The sequence below is a fragment of the Caretta caretta genome, chromosome 9, assembly GCF_965140235.1.
Source record: "Caretta caretta isolate rCarCar2 chromosome 9, rCarCar1.hap1, whole genome shotgun sequence".
Classification (NCBI taxonomy): domain Eukaryota; kingdom Metazoa; phylum Chordata; order Testudines; family Cheloniidae; genus Caretta; species Caretta caretta.
In genome coordinates, this window is record NC_134214.1 from 34,907,073 (window position 1) to 34,930,724 (window position 23,652).

Genomic DNA, 23,652 nt, shown 5'->3' on the forward strand with positions numbered 1-23,652 from the left:
CACGAAAGGAAATGAGTTTAAAATAACATGAAAATATTATACTGCAGTACCTCGTTCTCCCTTTTCCCCTGGGGAGCCAGGAAGACCATCCTGTCCTTGATTCCCCCTTTCTCCAACAGCTCCGTTGGCTCCAGGGGCTCCTATTGCACCTGAGAATTATAAACTGTCATTTTCATTTTTACTTATCTGTTTGAAATGCAAAATGACAAGGAAATGATGCTCATTTACTAGAGTGTTATTAACAGTGGTGCATTAAAAACCCCCACAACTGTACTAGTGTATAAATGGTGGTAAAGTGCAGTATCCTGCTCCCACAGAACTCACTGGCAAAACTCCCGTGGATTTCAATGGATTCAGAATTAGACCCACATTATGCTTACAGGCTACTTTCTTGTGTCTTTCAGAGAAATTGTAAGGCCCAGTCTGTCAATGGGATCACAATAACGGACCCCATCTGGGCCTCAGGGTCTCAATGCCTAGATCCTCTGGCGGGTTTGAGACTTACTGAGTGAGAATGAGAGTCTGACCTCTCTTATACTAGTATAAATCTAAAGTAATTTCATGGAAGTCAACAGCACTACTCCCGATTTACCTTGGAGTAAATGAGACGGGAATCTGGACATGACAATACTCAATACTAATTTTGTTGATAATGGCTATTTCCCCCATTGTTTTCATTTCAATAAAATGTATAGTAGATACGTATACATCTCCCTATATGTATATTTTAAAGTGTTCTGATCTTTGTTACTCTAGCAATGGACTGTCACCCTCTGTCTTTTTCACTCTCTTCTCTGACTGCTTTTTTTCTACTTCTGGCTAGGTCTTTGTTTTTTCATCCACTGTGGATATCTCAATGATCTTTCAGGAGGCAGAGCAGGCCTTTCTCACCACTTGTGAGGCTATTACATCTCCCTGCAATCTTTAGTGTCCCAATTTTTAAAAACCCCCTTCTCTGGGTTTAAAATTGTACAAAAACTTTATAACTGTACCTATAGCTTTATGATGGAAATGTTAAAGAACTTCAGAACCCAATTTCAAAAATATATAAAGTAATTTGCAAAAAACTGACAAAAACAACAAGGAGTCCGGTGGAAGCTTAAAGACTAACAGATTTATTTGGGCATAAGCTATCGTGGGTAAAAACCCACTTCTTCGGATACATGGAGTGAAAATTACAAGATACAGGCATAAATATATGTTGGCACGTGAAGAGAAGGGAGTTACCTTACAAGTGGAGGACCAATGCTGAAGGCCAATTCAGTCAGGGTGGATGTGGTCCACTCCCAATAATGGATGAGGAGGTAGTATTGACACCTCCTCATCCATTATTGGGAGTGGACCACATCCACCCTGACTGAATTGGCCTTCAGCATTGGTCCTCCACTTGTAAGGTAGCTCCCTTCTCTTCACGTGCCAACATATATTTATGCCTGTATCTGTAATTTTCTCTCCATGTATCCGAAGAAGTGGGTTTTTACCCACGAAAGCTTATGCCCAAATAAATCTGTTAGTCTTTAAGGTGCCACTGGATTCCTCATTGTTTTTGTGGATACAGACTAACATGGCTACCCCTCTGATAGAAGAAATTGAAAATCTTAGCTATCTCATGTCAACAGAGGAAACAACCAAGAATGCAGAGAGCTGGGAAAGAAATGAGAGACAGGATAAAAATCCAACCTGGAGGGCCTTCAGTGCCTCTTGGTCCTGCCACCCCCTTGCACCCTTTAGAGCCAGTATCTCCAGCACATTCAGATGGCCCTGTAAATGGGGGGGAGAGTTTGGAAGAAAAAGAAGAAAAAGCTGCATCACCCTGAATTCAGATCTATACTGGATCCAGAGTTAATGGCTTGCTAGATCTACTATGATTTTACTTTGACCAGATTCTCAGCTGATGTAAACTAGCACAGCTCCCTTAATTTCAATGGTGCTTTGCCAACTCCCATTAGTTGAGGAACTGGCCTAGTTATTTTTGTTGGAGGATTTGGAGATTCCCTTTTGCTAAAAGCATGTAAAACTCACCATTTTCCAAAACCAAAGCTCACCTGGAGCTCCTGGTTTTCCACAATCCCCCCTGTTTCCAGCTAGTCCGGGTTCTCCTACAAGTCCTGGTTGACCTGGTGATCCTCTTTCCCCTTTTCTTCCCATTTCTCCCGGGGGACCTGGATCACCCTAAGAAGCAGCAGCCAAATACATTTTGGATAAGATTTTAATTAAGTTAAAATGCATATTGAATTAGTAGCCTTCTAAAAAAATCACATGTATTAATGCTGATGTGAATATAATCATGGCTATTTGTTGTGAGATAATCTGCAGACAGAAAATATCAAAGTAGGCATATGACATGTTGCTTCTAAAATTTTATAATGCACCACTGATGGTTTCAAAGAGAGATCTTAGTTTCTGAAACACATGTCCAATGTATTTTAAATATCTCACAAAGCAGTTCCCTGAATCTCTGGCCTCTATTTTCTCCACACACTCAGTATCACCAACACCACATAAACCAGCTAGTGTAAAAGCCAATAAAGTGTAACAGCTCCTGAATATAAAATGGTCACCCTCTGGGGGCCTGGGAATTAATTTCTCCATAATATATAGTTGTACACAAATGTACAGATGAAGTTTTTAATTTCCACCTTCCTATGAATTATCTGGTTTAGGCCACTGTCAAAAACAAAAAGAAAAGGAGGACTTGTGGCACCTTAGAGACTAACAAATTTATTGAGCATAAGCTTTTGTGAGCTATAGCTCACTTCAGCGGATGCTTATGCTCAAATAAATTGGTTAGTCTCTAAGGTGCCACAAGTCCTCCTTTTCTTTTTGCGAATACAGACCAACACGGCTGCAACTCTGAAACCTGTCAAAAACAAAGCTCTGAAGTAGATGGATAATTGGTCCGACCCAATATAATTAGTATGTTCCTACATATAGGTCCAAGATAATAAGCAATGATTCCTAGATAGAACAGGCATGGGCATGGTATAAAAATCAAGACACATAGATTGGATGGAATGCGTAAGGTGTAATACAACATACAAGCTGATCCACACATTTCAAATTATCTATGCAGCAAGTAAAATAGATTACAATTAATTTGTATTTGAAAACGTGGGTTTTAGCTGCTCATGGACCTAAATATGAGACACTGAATTACAGTCACATGGCCTAACTTTTCTAGAGAAAATTGAACTGTTTTAAAAAGTAACAACTCATGTTTCATCTTGACATTACTACTCCGTCAAAAACTGATAGCACAACTTTAAAATTGTCTTATTTTCTTTAAATGGGATAAATGGATTTCCGAACCACTTGATAATCGTCAGCAAATATTTGTCAGCACCAGTTCTTATTCTCAAAAGGATCAGTCTTCATAAATAAAAATATGAAAATTATTCCAAGAGGTTCCATCTTTACAAATATGAAACTCCTGGACACAGGGGAACAAAAAACCAACTCATTGATTTCTCCTAAAATGTTGACAGGATAGGATTTCAATATTTCTCATCAGCAGATTATTTCCCTACAGTGCTGAATGGGTTAGCTTGCACCATAAAAATTTTCTGCCCTTGCTTATACTTCACATTATTTCATCCGCATTCAAAAGGTGCTGCCTATTGTGTCATGACCATAGCTTATCCATTGTCTTCTTGCTGTACCTTTGGTCCTGGTTTTCCTGGAGGCCCAGATGCTGAACTAGCTGGTTCTCCTTTATCACCTGAAAAACCAAGAAGGCCTGGAGGGCCTTGTGCACCAGATGGTCCTGGTAAACCTCGAGATCCTCTCTCCCCTTTAGAACCTGGAGTGATGCAAATATAGGTATCACTCTCAAAAGCATCACCATAACATATCATACTAGATATTTCCTATGCTTTATGGCCTATTAAAGTAAAACAGATAACTGACAGTACAATTTATTTTCTTACATACATATTAAAAGAAATGGTTGCAATTAAAAGTAGTAAGGGAAAACAGCAGAGTTGAGATAGTATAGATTATGAGTTACAGAAGGTACATTGTACTTATTAGCTGCTATCACAAGCAATCTTAACAAGTTCTGTCTTTGTTTAACTTCAGCAAATCAAGACATTTTCCTAATATTTTAATAATAGTTTTGGGAAAATATCCCTGAAATAACTCTTGGATCAATTTTCCAGCATCAGACCTGAAGTCTTTGGGATAATCCCAGAAGAGTTTTCCTATATCATGGCATCCCTCCAGCAATTTCCTGTGAATTTTGTGTCAATCATGTTTTGCAAGATTGGTGTGATGCCCTATACTTTTTTAATGGGTTTGAATTCTGTGGGTGCTAGTTTGTGCCCACTATTAATTGGAGTTGCAGAAATTATAGCAGTTAGACACAACATTAACAACAAGGACAATCAGATAGTCAAATTGCTAAATTGTATTATTTATACCTCCAGTTAATTGCAGGCACACAATTTGAGGCTAAAATGAGGTCTGCTTAAAAAAAATAGTGCATAGAGTAATAAATTTAGCCCAAAGTGTAAAACAAAATTTCTTCTGTAATCTTATATAAATTGGCATAATATCATATATTGTGTCAGTTGACAAAAATACAAAATGATATGAAGAGACCATAAGGACAAGAACAATTAAATTTGAACTTTCAGCCTCACCTTTTGGAGTACAGTAACTTCTCACTTAAAGTCGTCCTGGTTAACATTGTTTTGTTGTTATATTGCCGATCAGAGAACATGCTCGTTTAAAGTTGTGCAATACTCCCTTATAACGTTGTTTGGCAGCCGCCTGCTTTGTCCACTGTTTGCGGAAAGAGCAGCCCGTTGCAGCTGGCTGGTGCGGGCTTGGAACCAGGGTGGACCGGCAGCCCCCCTATCAGCTCCCTGCTCCCCTAAGTTCCCTGTGCAGCAGCCACCCAGCAGGCTATCAATTGCTGGGCAATTCAGCTGTCCCTCCCCCGACTGCCATATGCTGCTCTTGCCCTCTGCCTTGGAGTTGCTCCCAGTAGCCTCTTGCTTGCTGTGCGCGGGGGTCAGGCGGTCAGGAAGAGGGGTGCTAATATCAGGGTATTCCCCCCCCGCTCTTGCCCCCCACTCCTTTACCCCATCTCCACAGAGCGGGGGTGGGGTGGGGGACACGACAGGACTCAGGGAGCTTGCGGGCAGCAGCTGCTGTCTCAACTTGCTGATTTACTTTAAAAGGTAGTGTACTTAGAATGGGGTCAGCGTACTTAAAGGGGCAATGCTCTTCTCTCTCACACACACACGGTGTGTGTCTGTCTCTCTGCCATGCTGTCTCCCCTCCCTCCATTCGTGCTGCCTTGCAGAGTGTGAGGCTACATTAACAACGTGTTACCCTTGAGGGCTGAGCCAAGTGCTAGTTCATCATTTAGCAGTAAGGCATTCCCTGGGCAATATCCCACCCTCTGAGTTCACCACCTCAACCAACCTTCACAATCATCATTGCTGTGTACAGTATATAATTGTTTGTTTAAACTTATACTGTGTGTGTGTATATATACACTCACACTCACTCTCTCTCTCTCATATATATATGAGAGAGAAAGAGAGAGAGAGTGAGTGTATTTTGTCTGGCGAAAAAAAATTTCCCTGGAACCTAACCCCCCCTATTTACATGAATTCTTATGGAGAAATTGGATTTGTTTAACATAGTTTCGCTTAAAGTAGCATTTTTCAGGAACATAACTACAATGTTAAGCGAGGAGTATCTGTATCCTGATTTCTGAGAGCTTATTTCTCAACTTGACCATTGCATTTTGCATTAAATTAATTAATTGTAAATTATGTATATTTGTGTGTGTGTGTGTGTGGCGGGGGGGCTCCCAAAACCCTCCTGGGTTCTTGAGCATGAGTTCTTTAGCCAGCCTCTTCCTCAGCAGCCCAAACACCAGCACTCTGCAGCTAAATCCGAGCTGCTCCTCATCAGTGCTCAGAGTGGACTCTCAAGCTTCTCTCTCCCACTTTATAGGTCTCTAAACACACTTGAGAGAATGATTTGTGCTTTCACTCCAAGCAGAAGTTCCCTCAGAGAGACCCATGAACACGTGGCTGGCATGTGACTATGATAAAATATGATATGTCAAGGTAAGACTAGCAGTAGTACTGCTACATATCAGCCCAATTCTAACTGCGTTCTCCAGAAACACTGTACAGGTCCTGTATGGCACTTCTAGTCTCCACCCACGCAGAGACATCATGCTTTCCTTCTCATCTCAGAAAAGTCAATTGGGGAAAAAAAGGAATAGCAGGAGCCTCATCTGAGCCAGATTGTATTTCTGTTGCTATAACAATATCTAATAGAATCTCGGCACATCTTTCACAACTGACGAAAATAGTAAATGAACGCACAAGAAGAAATTTGCAAAATAACATTATTTAGCTGGATTTGAATCTTGTTTGCAAGTTGATCAATCTCATTTTACTATGTTTACATGGTATCCCAAAATATTAATAGTATCTTCAATCCCCATAAGGAAGTTAACCACAGATGTATAAGAGCAGGTTTTAGTTACTGATTTAGTTAAAACAGCTAAGTTAAGTTAAAATACTATTCAGTAAATTTATTACAAGATTGCATGCTGAGTACATATGTAGCACTAACTTTAGTATAATCATGTTCGATATTTACAGATATAGAGCTCAATCCTTGCTGATTCGACTAGTCCCAATAAGGTTGATAGGTACTTCAGGGGGTAAAGATTACTTGTCTGAATAGGTACTGCAGGATTGTGCCCACATTAAGTGTACAGCTATTTCTATGTAGTATATGAATTTGTAACAAGATTTTATAAAGAATCACCTGGCATTCCCATATCACCTCTGTCTCCTGGAGGTCCTGGTAATCCTTGTCTTCCAGGAAATCCTGGCAGACCTACAACTCCTTTGGGACCTGTAAGATGACAAAGTATCAACATTGTCTCAACATGTGTGCCTCAGATTTAGGCTGCTTAGTACACTTATCATGAGCACAAAGTATCCATTCCCATGCTCATTGCCATGGCATCTCAGAAGTGTTTAAATCAATTGGTAGTCTAAATATAATTTCTTCCTCTGCCCAGCACAGTTACAGATTTTTCATTACTACTATTATTTTTGGAAGCCCTGGCAAAGAAATGGGCCTTGTATTTCAGCCTGGAGACTGTCAGATTTGCAGCAATTCTTAGTTCCTGTGGCTGGCAGTTCCACAGCTGTGATATCCCAAGTCTAGTCCATTGGGAACTTCATAGATATAGATTAAGATTTAGTTTTGCTTTGGATTTTTCTTCCCTTGTAGGTCTGAGACTGGTGAACTTCTGAGCACATTGCAAGGACCTACACTGTCTATCCACCAAGTGCTTTGTAATAGGATTAGAGAGGATTTGAGGTTTTTTTGTGTGGTTTGTGGAGTTTCTTCATGACCTTTTCTTGTGTCAGTGTGGATACATTTCAGTTTGGTGACTTTTTAATTTAATATCATTTAGAATTGCCACCTATATGCCTAATTTCTCTGATAGACAAGATGCATACATAGGCTGGTTCCGCTGCATATACAGATAAGTGAGGTTTGGTTCTGCTCTACATGAGACATTAAAAAGAGGGACAGAGCTGGAGCACCAGCACTCTTTCTTGCTAGTTATTGCTTTTTCCTGTTACTGGTACTGGCCTCTTCCTGTTGCCTACTTGGTCTGTCAATAATGATATCTAACATGGACTGTTTCTCTCCTGGTGTGGGCTATTTGTGTGAGCACAAGCCCAGATATATTTTTACTTACTTAATCAAGTTTTATATGATGATTTCTAAGAAGAAATAATCTCAAAGACACAGCTAAAAAGAACACATGGTGATGCAGCATGGCATCAAAGTTTTATCCGCATGAGCCTGAAAAGACTGTGCTACTCATACGTAGCACACCCACAACTGAGTTAATAACTACGTCATCTCAATCCAGGCTCAATAAACCCTTTTCAGTACACCATCCCACAACATCATGTATCGGGAGAGAAGAATTGTAATTAAAATAAGAAACTTCTAAAGTATCTAAAACAGCTTTTCTATCAATCTTAATGCCACAATACTTTTAGCAGTTTCAATTACCATTGAAGTTACAATTGCTTTATGCCACTGGGAAACCAGTGGATTCCGAACTTCTCTTCAATAGTACAAAGCACCCATTTCTAGTGCTGCTGGCTTATGAGATATTTGGATCTTAGACTTGTCATTGGTTCAGGACTTAATATTGCTTGTCCTGTATAACAAACCCATGTAATTTGGTGGAATTCCACATCTGGGAAGAAAGAAGGAAACATTTGGGGAGCAGATTTTTTTTTTTTAAATTAGCAGCTTTTTGAAGCTGCTCATAGTTTCGGAAAGCTTGAAATAATCACAGTCGAGGTAGATTAACAGAGAGAGTTTAGGTTAAGTAATCATATTATTATTATTATTATTATTAATTTTATAATAACCTTAAAACTTTGGTTTTCCACTCCTCTGTGTGGTTACCACCATCTCTACAGTCTATGTGGTACTGTGAACATGCTGCTTTTAATTTTCATAGCAGATGCTGCATACCTGGTAGACCTGATACTCCTGATGTCCCATCAAGCCCTGCTGATCCTTGTATACCTTTATCTCCTCTTTCTCCTTTCAGACCTGTTCTTCCTGGAAATCCTATAGCAGCAATTGTATGGAATAGCATTAAAACCAGTAGCTCATAATAGCATTAAATCATCTCTTAAAAGCAATGGAAAAAGAAAAATGGAGCCTGAAGTGATTAATTTGGAGTTATCCTCTTACAAGCAAACACATTACAAAATACAAGGGCCTTCTATTAAAGTTTCTGGTATTTCTCATATAGAATTAAAAAAGAAAGTATCTATAACACCACAAGCCTGATTATAAAGGTTAAGTGTATGCAACTTGCGTGCAGATATGTGCATGGTGCCTCACCTATGAGAGCAAATACCAGTGTACATCTGCAAATCAGGTATTTGTGAGCACATTCAATCTGTTCGCTCACAAATATCCAATTGGTAGGCACAAATATCCAATTGGTAGGTAAGTCTTTGCAAATGCATCCATACCAAAAGTTCATGACTAAACTTCATACACTATTGACATGACAGCATATCACACCTGATGTGACATCACACTGATATTACTTTTTAGGAATATAGATTGTAATAAGTAATTAAAAAGAGAAAATGAATATTTTTAATATGTGCTGTAAAAAAATAACCCATAAGCCTCCCTCTGCTGTTCAGCAATCAGATGTTTAAAAATGGTACAGAATAATCTGGGCATTCCGGTCAGCTTCTTTCATGAGTAAGAGCAGGGGTTCTCAAACTTCAGTGAACCATAATCCCCTTCTGACAATCAAAATTACTACACAATCCTGCGGGGGAGGTGGGGGGGGGAATCAAAGCCTGAGCCCGCCAGAGCCCTTCTGCCCTGGGTGGTGGGGCCAAAGCCAAAGCCTGAGCTCCACCGTCTTGGGCGGGGGTGGGGTGGGGGGAGGGTGGCCAAAGCCCGAGCCCCACTGCCCTGGGTGGGGAAGCCAAAGTTCAAGGGCTTCAGCCTCAGGCAGGGAGCCTGTAACGTGAACCCAACCACACAGGTCTGAAGCCCTCTGGCTCCAACTTTGGCCCTGGGCGCTGGGGCTTGGGCTTTGGCCCTGGGCCCCAGAAAATTTAAGTCAGTCCTGGTGACCCACAAGCTGTGGGTGGCCAGGCTGTTTGAATTGTAATTTGGATTATTTGTCTCTAACTGTTTTCAAATTAAATAGAAAAAAAGATGTACCTGTTGATCCTGGTTCTCCTTTATCCCCAGTATTCCCTGTGGTCTCTGATGGTCCAGGAAATCCTTTATCACCTAGTTCACCTTTTGCTCCTAAAAACCCCTTTCTTCCCTTCAATCCTGGAAGGCCAGGAGAACCTGCAAAGCAATATAAATGAAATATGCGGAGGAAACATGACTAGCAGATAGTAAATGGAAAAGGAACAAAAATATACTACTATTTTCAAGGACGACTGTATGTGACTATGCTAAAGCAGCAGAAGAACCAGCTTCTTAAAAGCAGCAGTCTTCAACAAGACTTCTTTTTTCACCCTCAGCTGAGAGGACAAAGGCAACTTGGTTTCTTCCATTCCCACTATTACAAGGAAATAGCAGGACGCCAGAGGCCTGATCATTCCATCATCTGCACATGTGAAATTCCCACTGGCTTTAATTGGAGTTGCCTGTGTGCAAGTGCTTCGCTAACTAAATGATGTTATTTATATCATCATTTAAGCAAAGAATGGATTTATGGTGAACTGTTTAACAAGACTGCTGAGGTGAAATTAGCATGCCCACACCAGAAATAATCCACACATTGTGTAAATTAAAAAACTCTCATATGAAGAGAGATTGAAAAGATTGGCAAAAAGAAAAGGAGTACTTGTGGCACCTTAGAGACTAACCAATTTATTTGAGCATAAGCTTTCGTGAGCTACAGCTCACTTCATCAGATGTTTACCGTGGAAACTGCAGCAGACTTTATATACACACAGAGAATATGAAACAATACCTCCTCCCACCCCACTGTCCTGCTGGTAATAGCTTATCTAAAGTGATCAACAGGTGGGCCATTTCCAGCACAAATCCGGGGGGGGGGGGGGGGAGGGTGAGAAAACCTGGATTTGTGCTGGAAATGGCCCACCTGTTGATCACTTTAGATAAGCTATTACCAGCAGGACAGTGGGGTGGGAGGAGGTATTGTTTCATATTCTCTGTGTGTATATAAAGTCTGCTGCAGTTTCCACGGTAAACATCTGATGAAGTGAGCTGTAGCTCACGAAAACTCATGCTCAAATAAATTGGTTAGTCTCTAAGGTGCCACAAGTACTCCTTTTCTTTTTGCGAATACAGACTAACACGGCTGTTCCTCTGAAACCTGAAAAGATTGGGATTGTTTATTTTAGGAAGGAGACGAATAAAAGGGACTTGATAACAGTATTTTAAAAAGTGGATGGTCTAGAGAAGGTAGGTGAGGAACTTCTGTTCTCCTCATCTAGTAACACAAAAACAAGAGGACATTCAATGAAATTGAAAGGTTTCAAATTCAAAACAGATAGAAGGAAATACTTTTTCACCCTATTTATAAGTGGACTGTGGAACTCATTAAGGCCAAGAATTGAGCAAGATTCAAAGATTGGACATTTATCTACATAAGAAGGCATAGGTGCCGACTCCATGGGTGCTCCAACCCTGGAGCACCCATGAAAAAAAAATTAGTGGGTGCTTAGCACCCACCAGCAGCCAGCTCCTCCCCCTCGAGTGCCTCCCACCCAGCGGCACCCTGCCAATCAACTCCTCCCCTTCCAGCTGTTCCACAGCATGCAGGAGGTGCTGCGGGCAGGGGGAGGAGCTGGGACAGGGCACGCTTGGGGGAGGGGGTGGAACTGGGCGGGAAGAGGTGGAGTGGGGGCAGAGCGGGGGTGGGGCCTGGGACAGAGCGGGGGTTGAGCACCTGTGGTGCAAGGAGGAAGCCAGCACCTGTGTAACAAGGATATTCAGAGTTATAATAGTTAATGCTAAGAAAAAGCATTCTGGAAGGGATAAAAATATCACATTTCAAGTTTTCAGTAATCTCTAACTATTAGGGATAAGGATTAGACCTTCCTGGGGGCAGATTATACCACATTTGCCTAGTCTGGGGTTTCTTGCATCTTCTTCTGAAGCATATGATTCAAGCCAGTGTGGGTAACAAGATCCTGGATTAAACAGACCACATGTCTGATCTACTATGGCAATTCATATGTTCTTAAATAATTAGATAAGGTAAATATTATAGTAACTCACCTCTGTTTCCTGGAATGCCTGGGTATCCAAAGACACCGGGATGTCCAGGAATTCCTAAATTGCCCATTATACCTTGTTCTCCTCTTTGGCCTGGGGAAATGGAGAAATATAAAGCATGTTTCTGAAGTGTTTGATTAGTAAAGTGTTCCCAGAACATTAGTTTTGAAAAATAAATGTTTGTAAATATGTATGTATGTATGTAATTTTGTGGCTAATTACTTGTAGTGATATGTGGTATATAAATGCCTAACTATGTAATCACTTTCTCTTTTATTTTTAATTATTTTCTCATTTACTTAACATTCTTTAGGACCCAGTCTTGCAATCCTTAGTAATGTGAGTAGCCCCTACATGTATAATATCCCCAAATGTAACTCATGTGAGTAAGGATTGCAGCATCTGACCCTTGGCTTTTAACAGACTATATTTAATGAGATTATCTACAGACACACTATATTTCTATAATTAATTGTATAGGTTGTATTTTACAAAAGATTTGCATAATATATTGGGCATTGAAAAATGAAGGATTTAGTTTTTAGCTGTAAATAAGGAGCAGTGCACACTTAAGTGACTTCTTCCTTTCTCCTCACAAATTTTAAAACTATTAAGAACATATTCCTTTACAACTATGGGGATGCCCATTCCAAGAAACAGGGGAAGCTCTGGCTAACCCTTGGAGGGAGACAATTATGTCTTTATAAATCCATGCATCAGAGTCAGTATTTGAACATGTTAAGGTAAACAGACAAATAATGGATTTCCTTTCACTGTACTGCAATTAAGATAAAATAAAGAAGATGGCATTTACAGAAATAAGTTTTATAAGGCAAAGGGGGCCTCTACCACAGCAGAAGTCAGAAAGAAGGACATACATTAGATGAAAAGCTAAACAGATAGGGAGAATTTCTGTAAAACAGAAACTGTTTCTGGTACAAGGGGATGTGCCAGCAGAAAGTTAGGCTTGGCAGCATCAATATTTCAATAATTAGCAGCATACTGAATTTACAGACTGCACAAGAAGTTTTGGATTACTTCCTGGGAAGATGGAGGAACATAGTGAGCAGGAGGAATCCTGGAACCTCCTTTCGGCCAAGAAGCACTGTATTAGAGCCTCCAGACATTTTGTATCAAGGACTGCTGATCAGTCTGGGCAGAACACACTATCATTTGTCTTCTGTATAAATCACACCACCATCCAGAAGCATAGCTGTCAGAGTATCATAGAATATCAGGGTTGGAAGGGATGTCAGGAGGTCATCTAGTCCAACCCCCTGCTCAAAGCAGGACCCATCCCCAATTTTCACCCCAGATCCCTAAATGGCCCCCTCAAGGATTGAACTCACAACCCTGAGTTTAGCAGGCCAATGCTCAAACCACTGAGCTATCCATCCCTTCTCCCGCCCGCCCCCAGTACAGTAGCTCTGACTGTATTGGGAGGAACCATTCTTCTGTTTCTAGGTGGAAGAAAATGATAGCCAAGTTACAACAAAAGGTGGTATAAACATGTATCTGGAAAATCCTTACCTGGTGCACCTGGTATTCCTGGGCTGCCAGGCTCACCCTTGAGACCCGGTGATCCTGCGTCTCCTTGGCGACCTGGCAATCCAGGCAGCCCAAACTCTCCAGGGAATCCTGAGACATCCAAGCCTGGAATACCGGGGTCTCCTTTTGATCCAACTGAACCTCTTTCTCCTAAGAAAACAAATATGTGTCATACAGTAAATATATGTAATTTCCTGTGAAGAAAACCACACCAGACTGGGTCCTGTAGTCATGCCTGTGAAATTCGGCTAGCAGGGCAGCTGGCAGAGAGGCGTGGCAAGCGGCCAGTAGGGCAGCTGGCGGAGAGGCGTGACAAGCGGCCAGCAGGGCGGCTGGCGGAGAGGTATGGCAAGCAGCCAGCAGAGAAGCTGGTGGAGAAGGCCAGAGCAGAGGCCCGCAGAGGCGTGGCAATCGGCAGTTGGGGCGACGAGCGAGTGGCCGAGCAGTGCAGCGTATAAGGTGCCTCCTTACCCCCCACTGCCTTCCACACAGAGTGGGAGGTGAACTTTGCAGATGAACTTCTGAACTCTGGGGCCACACTGGCCAAGGACAGCAACTGTGAGTGGGGTACAGAGAAGGGACAGGCACATTAAAGGGTCTTTTGGGTTGCTGGATTAAGACCCTGAGCGGAAAAGGACACTTCCCAACTTACTTGGGGATGGGTCTTTTGTTCATGGTTTGTGTTTATGAACCCTAGTTGTGGTGTTTTCCCAAATTAATGCTGAGTTAATTCCCTCCTTTCATTAAAAGTTTTTGCAACATTCAGACTCTGTGCTTACAAGAGGGGATGTATTGCCTCTTAGAGGCGCCCGGGGGAGGTGTGTAATTGTCCCAGGTCACTGGCTGGGGGTTGAGCCGGTTTTGTGTTGTATTGTTGAAAAGGAACCCCTAGATACTGAACCCGGCCCTTGTTGCTGCTGGCTCCACCTGGCAGAAGGATTACACTAGATCAAAAAAATAATTGCGATTAATCGCAGTTTTAATCGCACTGTTAAACAATAGTAGAATACCAAGTTAAATTTATTATAAATATTTGTGGATGTTTTTCTACATTTTCAAATATATTTATTTCAGTTACAACACAGAATATAAAATGTAGAGTGCTCACTTTATATTATTACTTTTTATTACAAATATTGGCACTGTAAAAAAAGAAACAAAAGAAATAATATTTTTCAATTCACCTCACACAAGTACTGTAGTACAATATCTTTATTGTGAAAGTGCAACTTACAAATGTAGATTTTTTTTCCACATTACTGCACTCAAAAACAAAATAATGTAAAACTTTACAGCCTACATGTCCACTCAGTCCTACTTCTTGTTCAACTAATCACTATGACAAACAAGTTTGTTTACATTTACAGGAAATAATGCTACCCACTTTTAATTTATGTCACTGGAAACTGAGAACAGGCGTTTGCATGGCACTGTTATAGCTGGCATTGCAAGGTATTTACATGCCAGATATGCTAAGCATTCATATGCCCCTTCATGCTTCGACTTGTAGTTGTTAAGGTCTGGCTATGGAGATGATATTGCAGGATTGCGGCCTTTAACTGGTCTAATATTTTCTGCATAGTATTACATCAAATATCCATAAGACCTTTTCATCATCATTTAGGCAACTGTAGGGTAAAAATAAAACCAAACCCCACTCAATCAACTATATATCAGGCAGATCTGGCAGGTATTCCTACCTTGTTGGCCTGTTAATCCACATGCACCTGGGAGACCTTGTGGGCCAATAAGACAATCACCAAGCTTCCCTGGAAGTCCCTTTTCTCCGGGAGCTCCGGGACAGCCAGGTTCTCCTAAGAAAGAGAAAATATTAAATTAATTATGACTTGAATTTTTGTAGGTGGACAATAAGCTTTTCCTTTCCCCCATTCTCTTAGAGCCTCGCTCAACAAAATGGTTGTAAGGTAAAGAGTTCCTTGGCTGTTTTTTTGTAATGACAGCACCTCTTGGCCCTTCAGCACCGTTACGTCCTGGGAATCCTGGTAGACCTGGAAATCCTCTGTCACCTTTTACCCCTGGAAAGCCATCTTCTCCTGGGGAACCTAATCCACCCTGTTGGCCAGGAATAATTAATCCGGGTTCTCCCTAAAACAGAGGAAAAACATAAATGCAGAATGTATATTACATTTTGTAAATCTGAAAATATGACTCTCTCTGTCCTGTCAGTAGTTCATGTTTTCTGTCAAATTATTATCTCCACTCCCAGGGGATCTTTCACATTTATGTCAAAGCACTGAAAATACATTTCTCCCCTCCCCACCAAACACCCCTTTACATCTCTTGCTCTTGAAAGCCTGTATGTTTTAGTATTATTCTTCTACATGAGCACTGGACAGGGTTTCCCCACACAGCTGGAAGAATCATTGTTGAACAATACAAGGTAGTCCTTTCCTTGCTGTCTGCCTCTGCAGCTCTCAGATATCCTGCTGCACCTGTACTTCAGACAACTCAAGTACCTGTCAGCTGCTTGAAATCCATTTGAGTTCTACACTTGCTTCACATTACCCAGCATTCATAGTGTAGACTAAATATATATTTAAATAATGGGCCAGTAAACCAAGCAATCTTATTTAGTATTAGTCCTGCCACTAACAGAGAATGAAAACAAGGTTCAGTACATGGGTCAGCACTCAGACACCATGCCTCAGAAATACCCTGACATATGTTAGGTGAGTCTGTTTTCTTCAAAAAGAAAATTCTATGAAAGAAAAATTCCGGACAGGAAAGTCTGACCTGCTCTTTTTGACAATCTGCCTGAATTGCTTTGGACTGGCTTTCAAAGAAGCTGGTAAATTCAACAATTAATTATTATTAATTATTATTATTATTACTCTCACTACAGAGCCTACAAGCCCTAGTCATGGCCCAGGACCCCACTGTGCTAGATGCTGTACAAACACAAAAGAAAAGGGCAGTCCCTGCCCCAGAGAGTTAAATCACATCCAGAGGAACACAGTTTATATGCAATTACTGATTGTGTATTTGGATCACAAAGGCCTTTCTGAAGGCTGCCATAAACCGAAGTGAGCCCTTTATTACTGTGACAGATGGAACCTTGCTGACTAGTTCCATACCTGGACATTTTATGGGCTGTGTGTGTTACCTTTTAATCTTTTACATTCAGTTTAGGTGACATTTTTAAGCAAGCAAACAGATAATCAGAGTCGTCAGCAAAATAGTTTAGTCTGCAGAAGAGAAGAATGAGGGGGGATTTGATAGCTGCTTTCAACTACCTGAGAGGTAGTTCCAGGGAGGATGGTTCTAGACTATTCTCAGTGGTGGAAGAGGACAGGACAAGGAGTAATGGTCTCAAGTTGCAGTGGGGGAGGTTTAGGTTGGATATTAGGAAAAACTTTTTCACTAGGAGGGTGGTGAAACACTGGAATGCGTTGCCTAGGGAGCTGGTGGAATCTCCTTCCTTAGAAGTTTTTAAGGTCAGGCTTGACAAAGCCCTGGCTGGGATGATTTAATTGGGGATGGGTCCTGCTTTTGAGCAGGGGGTTGGACTAGATGACCTCCTGAGGTCCCTTCCAACCCTGATATTCTATGATTCTAGGGCCAAGCAGAAAAGACAGAACGCAATTCTGAAGCAAAGAAATGTGTTTTATTTTAGTAAAAACAACACCACTTTGGGGGCTTGATGACACAGCAAACAGCAAAGTCCTAAACTCACAAATGATGTCAGTAGCTGAGCTCTCATTTATCTGCATTTTTGATTACAGCTATGGCCTCTGACTTTTTTTTTTTTAAGGTCCTGATTTAGGAGAGCACTTAAGCATATGATTGACATTAAGCATGTGCTTAAGTCCTATTTAGCTGAGTGGGATGTAAGCATGTTTTTAATTGCTGTTCCTAAACAGTGATGCTTTCAGGAACTGTGGCCCTGATTACTCGGTGCAGGTGATGGAAAATCCTATTTGTCCCCTAAAAACAACCTCCAGTATAACCTGAAATTTGGGGCTTTTGAAATGTGGATTTCATTTTTATGGTTTGAGCCCCCGCCCCTATGTGGATAGTTTGCACAATTAGAAACTAAATCCTGTGCTCCATAGACCTCTCATTTGCTTAATTTGTTTGGAAACATGCTTGCTGACAAGCAGCCCTGATTAAGCTTGGGTTGTGTTTCTAATCAAACCTTTTCTCCTGGGTATCCAGACTGTCCCGGCAAGCCTGGTTCTCCTGCCTTTCCTGGCAAACCTGGTGATCCTTTAGACCCTCGAAGACCTTTATTTCCTGCAAAGCAAACCAAATAGCAGGTAAAAACACCCTGCTTATCCATCTATTTTGCTGAATGAGCACACAGAGGTTTTTACTTTCTTGTTCATGAGGCTCTGACTTTTGTAACTTCTAGTATAAGTTATGTGAATTGCTGTCAGCCTTCTGATTCCAGAGTTGAATTAGCACCCACTATAACCTGTTCACCTTGGTATTCATTCAAACATTGATTGTTGTATTGCCTAGTTTTAGGGCTCGTTTAATTAACTCTCTTTTAGTTGCCTTTACAAGTTGATATGATGCGAGGTAGAAAAGGACTAGAGTCATTTTGCCCAATTTCTGTTTGCTCTCATCTAATTTTAAATGGGGCATTTCTATGGTCAATTTCTTGGTCACTCACTACAGAAAGTGGCACAGTTATGATTTCAGTATCAATGTTCTGGATCGGTTTTCTTTAACTCTGAGGGGGGAACGCAAAGGACCAGTCGTCTAATATTTCTGGAATGGTATCTGGAGACATTTTAGAAGTGGGGCTTACATTTGCAAGGAGGACTAAATTCACGGTACTCAAAACACCTTCTATTCCCTTTACCAAGAGAGCTGGTATGGCATGAACAAAACTATATACCTTATAACTAAAGCATTGGTACTTACAAAGGCCCTATCACTGTAATATATAAGCACCTCAGCGATACAATAGTATTAGCCATCACTGTAGTATCTAAGCGCTGCACAGAGAAATTAGATCTGTGTGGCAAGTGTTTTAGTGGACCTCAGAGAGTCTTCTCCCCCTCCTTATAGGAAGTTTTCCTTGAAGTACATTATATGTTCGGTGTGTCTCTATATGCATTTTCAAGATGTTATAGTAATGCAAATTGTCCAGTTAAATCCTCGTGCACTTCTTTCCAAACATACTCCATTTTCTCAGTTCTGATTCCTGACTTTTGGAAAATAGATAAAAATATTATTTTTTATTTGCAATGTACATGCTTTAATGTAGACGACTGTATGGATGCTGTAATACAGACCCTTTCAAGAGTTATTTGCCTGAACTGTGTATGGGTTAAAATAGTTTTTCTGTCAGTCTCTCAAATGATTTTATTCTCAAAAACAACTAATAAAGAATTATAAAAAACCACAAAGGAGAATTCTACCTTTTGGACCAGGATCTCCAGGAAATACAGTCCCTGAAAATCCTGGAGCACCGTCAGACCCAGGTAATCCCAAATCACCACGTTTTCCTCTAGATCCAACATAACCTACCAGAAGAAAACAAACTCCTAGATATTTTGCCATAGATCTTCTGCATTTAGCAATTTGGTGTTTGCCACCTTACCATTCCCCATAATGATGTCGTAATCAATTGGTTCATTAGAACTCAGACACCATTTCTACTCCTACTTTGTCAAGGTCAGACTTGACAAAGCCCTGGCTGGGATGATTTAAGTTGGGGATTGGTCCTGCTTTGAGCAGGGGGTTGGACTAGATGACCTCCTGAAGTCCCTTCTAACTCTGATATTCTATGATATTCTATGATTCCTCATTCTAACACTTTCTTCCAGGTGATTTTTTTCCAGATAAAATGCTAAACGTCAATCACAGGGGCATAAGTCTACAAGTAAGGCATATGCAATGCCTTCTGTATGTGCACAGGTCTGGGATGCATGTGTGTAGCTATGTGCATATACAAATCTTTGACTTGCATGTTCATATTGACCACACACGAACATGCATTGTGTGTGTGGGGAGGGAAAGGGGATGAGACAGGCAGGCTGTATAGCTCTATCTCAGCCGAGGAGTCCCCTATGCTGTTTAGGGGCTGCTTTAAGGTCCCTTTGTGCCAGGGGAGCAATGCAAAGGGGCTTTAAGATGGACAAGAATCTGGCCCCACAGTCTTTCATTTTGTGTAACCTATAAAACATAACATTTTATATAAAAATGTAACAGTGGACCAAAACCCGCAGCAACAGTATAGAACTATGTTACATAAAACTTAAAACAAAAAGAAGCCAGAAGCTTTGTTACAAATCTGTTCTTTCCAGCAAGCTCAGAAACAGTGGGTGAGAACTCCCAGTCCAGGGTATGGTGGTGGAGGTGGGATGGCCAAAAGTGCCTTTAAGTCACCTTTGTACCCTCTCAATTACTGCCTTCTCCGAGGGCTGGAGCAGCCTCAGTGTAATTCAGACAGTGTTGGGAACCATTCTAAATTATAACAGTCTCCCCAGGCTGCCTTATGAATGGCAACACTGCCCAGAATCTCCACAGCACTAAGTGTTCCAGACGCCCCCCAGAATGTTCTTCCTGCCCCCATCTATGCCCCCTACACCAGGGCTTGCAAAGGGATCCTCGGAAGGCAATCTTATGGCTGTCTCTACAGTGCCAGTGCGGAGGGAATTCACTCAGATGGACCCAGAACTTTTAGGGTCCGTGTACACTCCTTTGGTCCTTTTACTCAGCATAAAGAAACCAGAGTGTGGGTTAAAATTTCATGCAGATTAGTTTTATTGCATTTAACCTAGAAGATGCTCTCACCCATTGCTCCTGGGGGTCCTGGTAAACCCTGTGGCCCCCGAGGTCCTGGTGGTCCAGGTATTGGATTTACTGCACTAAGTTCTCCTTCAGGACCTTCAGAAAGTATATATAACAAAAGGTTAAGGAGGTTTGTGGATATATAGTGTGTGCTCTTGTGCTTTTTAAAACAATATTCATAGAAAATTGTGTTCAGTTAAAAATATTGTATTGCACAGTTTCGAAGCTCCAACAAACCCATAGAAATGGGCTACATAACAATTAAAGAGATAGTATTTTACTGCTGTCAAAAAATCCCCTAGACACTTCTTTAAATATTAGAAAGTATGGAATTGTGCACCAGGAGGACACAGCAAAGGAAGCATGCAGGCAATACGATATCTTACAGATACTTAACCCTCAGATCTATTCCAAAAAGATCTAAAGTGTCTCTCTGGCTGCATTGATTCTGAAACCTCCAGGAATAATCCCAGGTTTGTCTTCAAGATTTCAAGCCAACAAATAAGAGTTATCATCAGCATGGATGTTGAAGTCCACCAGGACAATAAATGAAAAAGCCAATGAAAGACCAAAAGAGACTCATTTAGACTGGGGAGGACTCATGATGTGACAGTCTGTACACTACAAGGATTCCCAAATGTATCTTATCCCTAGGATCAACAATCAAATTGATACAATTAAATATTTTCATTTTTGGGAGGGGAAACCTATGCCTGATAGAGTCAAAGTGTCTTCTGGACATCAACTAGCACCAATGACTACTAAATCGTTTTACTGCTAGGGTCCTGTGAGTCTAGTGTCTATTAGCTTCTCTCAGAAACCTTGACTATCTTTCTATTGTAAACTACTTTGCATTCTTCCAAATCACGTCATTTGCAACCATACAGGTCAGTTCATCAGTGTGTTTAAATGAAAGTCGAACACTTTAAAAAGGGAAGCTAGTGATGAGATATAAAGTTACAAACCAATTGCTCCAGGTAATCCAGGCAAACCAGATATTCCCTTAGCGCCTTTGGGACCTGTCATTCCTTGTGGTCCATATCCTGGTGGTCCAGTGAGCCCCATTTCTCCAGGAAGACCTGGGTTTCCAGGAAGTCCTGATAACCCTCTGTCCCCTTTCAAACCATCCAGTCCCTATTAATAATGAGACACATTTGCATAGTGTGCATTGCTTATTTTTCCATGTTAGTTCCAGCAGCAACAAGTTTTGATACATTGGACTGATTATGGTCTCACACTATTTTAACAAAAGAATAACTCCATCATCTTAAGCAAAGTACTCCTGACTTACATAGTGTGAGATACAAAATTGTCTGATTATTGTATCCTTATCTAATCCTGTGCCTTTGTGAGATCCTAAAAGAAAACGCTGCAATAATACAGAAGATATTTGCCCATTCTGGGACACTGCCTTCTGATCCTCCCAGGGAACCTACTTCTTCCAATCCAAATTCTTAGAGACATTCCAGCAGCTAAAACTAATAAAGAGGACCTTTAATGCTCCAATTTATGGAGATGTAACAGAGACCATAAAAATGATTTGATCAGTACTTTGATTTGACCAAATTTGCCCATGTATAATGGAAGCTGCGCACACAATTCCATGCAAATTGCAAATGAGTAAGTGTAATCAAAACTTTACCACTTTGGCACCATTTTAAGCCACACAAAAAACACTAGACAAACATTATATAAAACATTAGACAAAAATATAAATTTCTGTCCTATGGGAAATTCTGGTATTTTAATATTGTTGTCCAAATTGGGATGAAAAGTTGAAATATCAACATTTTTTACAGAACAAAAAGTGCTGAAAAAGTTTGATTCCCCTAACCCTTGTAGCTACAGAGCAATCAGCATCAATGCCTGGATATTTTTTATGATGTATACATTTAAAGACCAGAAGGGACCGTTTGATTCTCCTGCAAAACACACACCATAGAATATTACCCAGTAACTCCTGCATCAAGGCTATATCCTTGGTTGCATTAGAGCAGGGGTTCTCAACGTTTTTCTTTCTGAGGCCCACCCAACATACTATAAAATCTCCATGGCCCACATGAGCCACAATAGCTGATTTTCTGTATATGAAAGCCAGGACTGGCATTGGGGGATAGTAAGCAGGGCAATTGCCAGGGGGCCTGCAAAGCTACACTGCTCAGGCTTTGACTTAAGCCCTGGGTAGTGGAGCTCAGGGCCCCAGGCTTCAGCCCCATGTGGTGGGGCTTTGGCTTTTTGCCTCGGGCCCAAGTGAGTCTAATGTTGGCCCTGCTTGGTAGACCCCTTGAAACCTGCTCGCTGCCCCCTAGGGGTCCCGGACCCCTGGTTGAGAACTACTGGGTTAGAGCATGTTTAAGTTTACTTAGCTATCTTTACAGATGTTACAGTGGTTTAATTCTAACGAATAGGGCCGTGCAATGTACAATTGTTTACTTAGCTTTCTATTAATTCTATAATAATTAAAAATAATGTATACCAACCCGTTCGCCTTTAGAACCTTTTGAGCCTTTTGAACCATGTTTTTTGTGCAATCCATCTGAACCTTTCTTCCCTGGATTTCCTCTGATCCCTGGATCTCCTCTGTTTCCTTTTTGCCCTTCTGGATACACATATCCTGGTTCACCTTTTGGTCCTTTAAGTCCTTGATCTCCTGGAAAACCTGGAAGTCCCTAGGACACAGCAGTTAAGAATTTCCATGTTAGATTTATGTCAAGTCATTTTTTTATATCAACACTAAGTGACTAAGTTTCTTTCTTTCTTAGGCAATTCTTTAGAGGGTCCCAGGATTTTAAATTTAATTTTGTCTTCACTAATTACACTAGTCAAATAAGAATTAATTATTTTCATTTGCTTGTTGTCCCTGAAGCTGACAAAAAGTTAGGGGGTCAGATCCTTGGCCCTGCTCCTTCCCCTTTGCACTGCTTTGGTGGAGGAAAGGGATGACAGAAAGATGGCTTAAACCACTAAGATGGGAATTTCCTGTTGCATGCTAATGCTGACACAGATGGCTCTATGTTACCCACTACGGGTCCCCCAGTGTAGGGGACATTTGGGGACTGGAGCACACTATACTCTGGTGATCCTGGGCTGGTGAATTGATGATTGTAAGCTCTTTGGGATAGAGATGATCATTTTATTTTGTGTTATACTTAGGGGCCCTACCAAATTCATGGTCCATTTTGGTCAATCTCATGGTCATAGGATTTTAAAAATAGTCAATTTCATGATTTCAGCTATTTAAATTAGAAATTTCATGGTGGTGTAATTGCAGGGGTCCTGACCCAAAAAGGAGTTGTGGGGGGGTTGCAAGGTTATTGTAGTGGGGGTTGCAGTACTGCTACCCTTACTTCTGTGTTGCCTTCAGAGCTGGGCGGCTGGAGAGCAGTGGCTGCTGGCTGGGAGCCCAGCGATGAAGGCAGAGCCGCTGCCAGCAGCAGCAGCAGCACAGAAGGAAGGGTGGCATGGTACGGTATTGCCAGCCTTACTTTTGTACTGCTGCTGGCGGGGCGCTGCCTTCAGAGT

The 23,652-nt window shown here is 41.2% G+C and overlaps 1 protein-coding gene across 7 annotated transcripts in view; it reads right to left on the minus strand.

Annotated features, from left to right (window-relative positions):
* The window catches only part of COL4A3 (collagen type IV alpha 3 chain), a 113,375-nt gene that overhangs the window by 19,468 nt on the left and 70,255 nt on the right, over positions 1-23,652 (minus strand). For 6 of the 7 annotated variants that reach the window (XM_075132214.1, XM_048864168.2, XM_075132216.1 and 3 more), the window contains 16 exons: positions 22,611-22,799; positions 21,096-21,264; positions 20,134-20,226; positions 18,756-18,860; positions 17,522-17,619; positions 15,330-15,471; positions 15,066-15,179; positions 13,348-13,515; positions 11,821-11,910; positions 9,778-9,912; positions 8,551-8,649; positions 6,802-6,891; positions 3,660-3,799; positions 2,046-2,172; positions 1,681-1,761; positions 51-149 (listed from right to left, as the gene is read on the minus strand). In XM_075132214.1, the coding sequence (XP_074988315.1) occupies positions 51-149; positions 1,681-1,761; positions 2,046-2,172; positions 3,660-3,799; positions 6,802-6,891; positions 8,551-8,649; positions 9,778-9,912; positions 11,821-11,910; positions 13,348-13,515; positions 15,066-15,179; positions 15,330-15,471; positions 17,522-17,619; positions 18,756-18,860; positions 20,134-20,226; positions 21,096-21,264; positions 22,611-22,799 (1,939 nt within the window). The remainder of the gene's footprint in view (positions 1-50; positions 150-1,680; positions 1,762-2,045; positions 2,173-3,659; positions 3,800-6,801; positions 6,892-8,550; positions 8,650-9,777; positions 9,913-11,820; positions 11,911-13,347; positions 13,516-15,065; positions 15,180-15,329; positions 15,472-17,521; positions 17,620-18,755; positions 18,861-20,133; positions 20,227-21,095; positions 21,265-22,610; positions 22,800-23,652) is intronic. The other variant, XM_075132215.1, reaches the window with a different exon arrangement.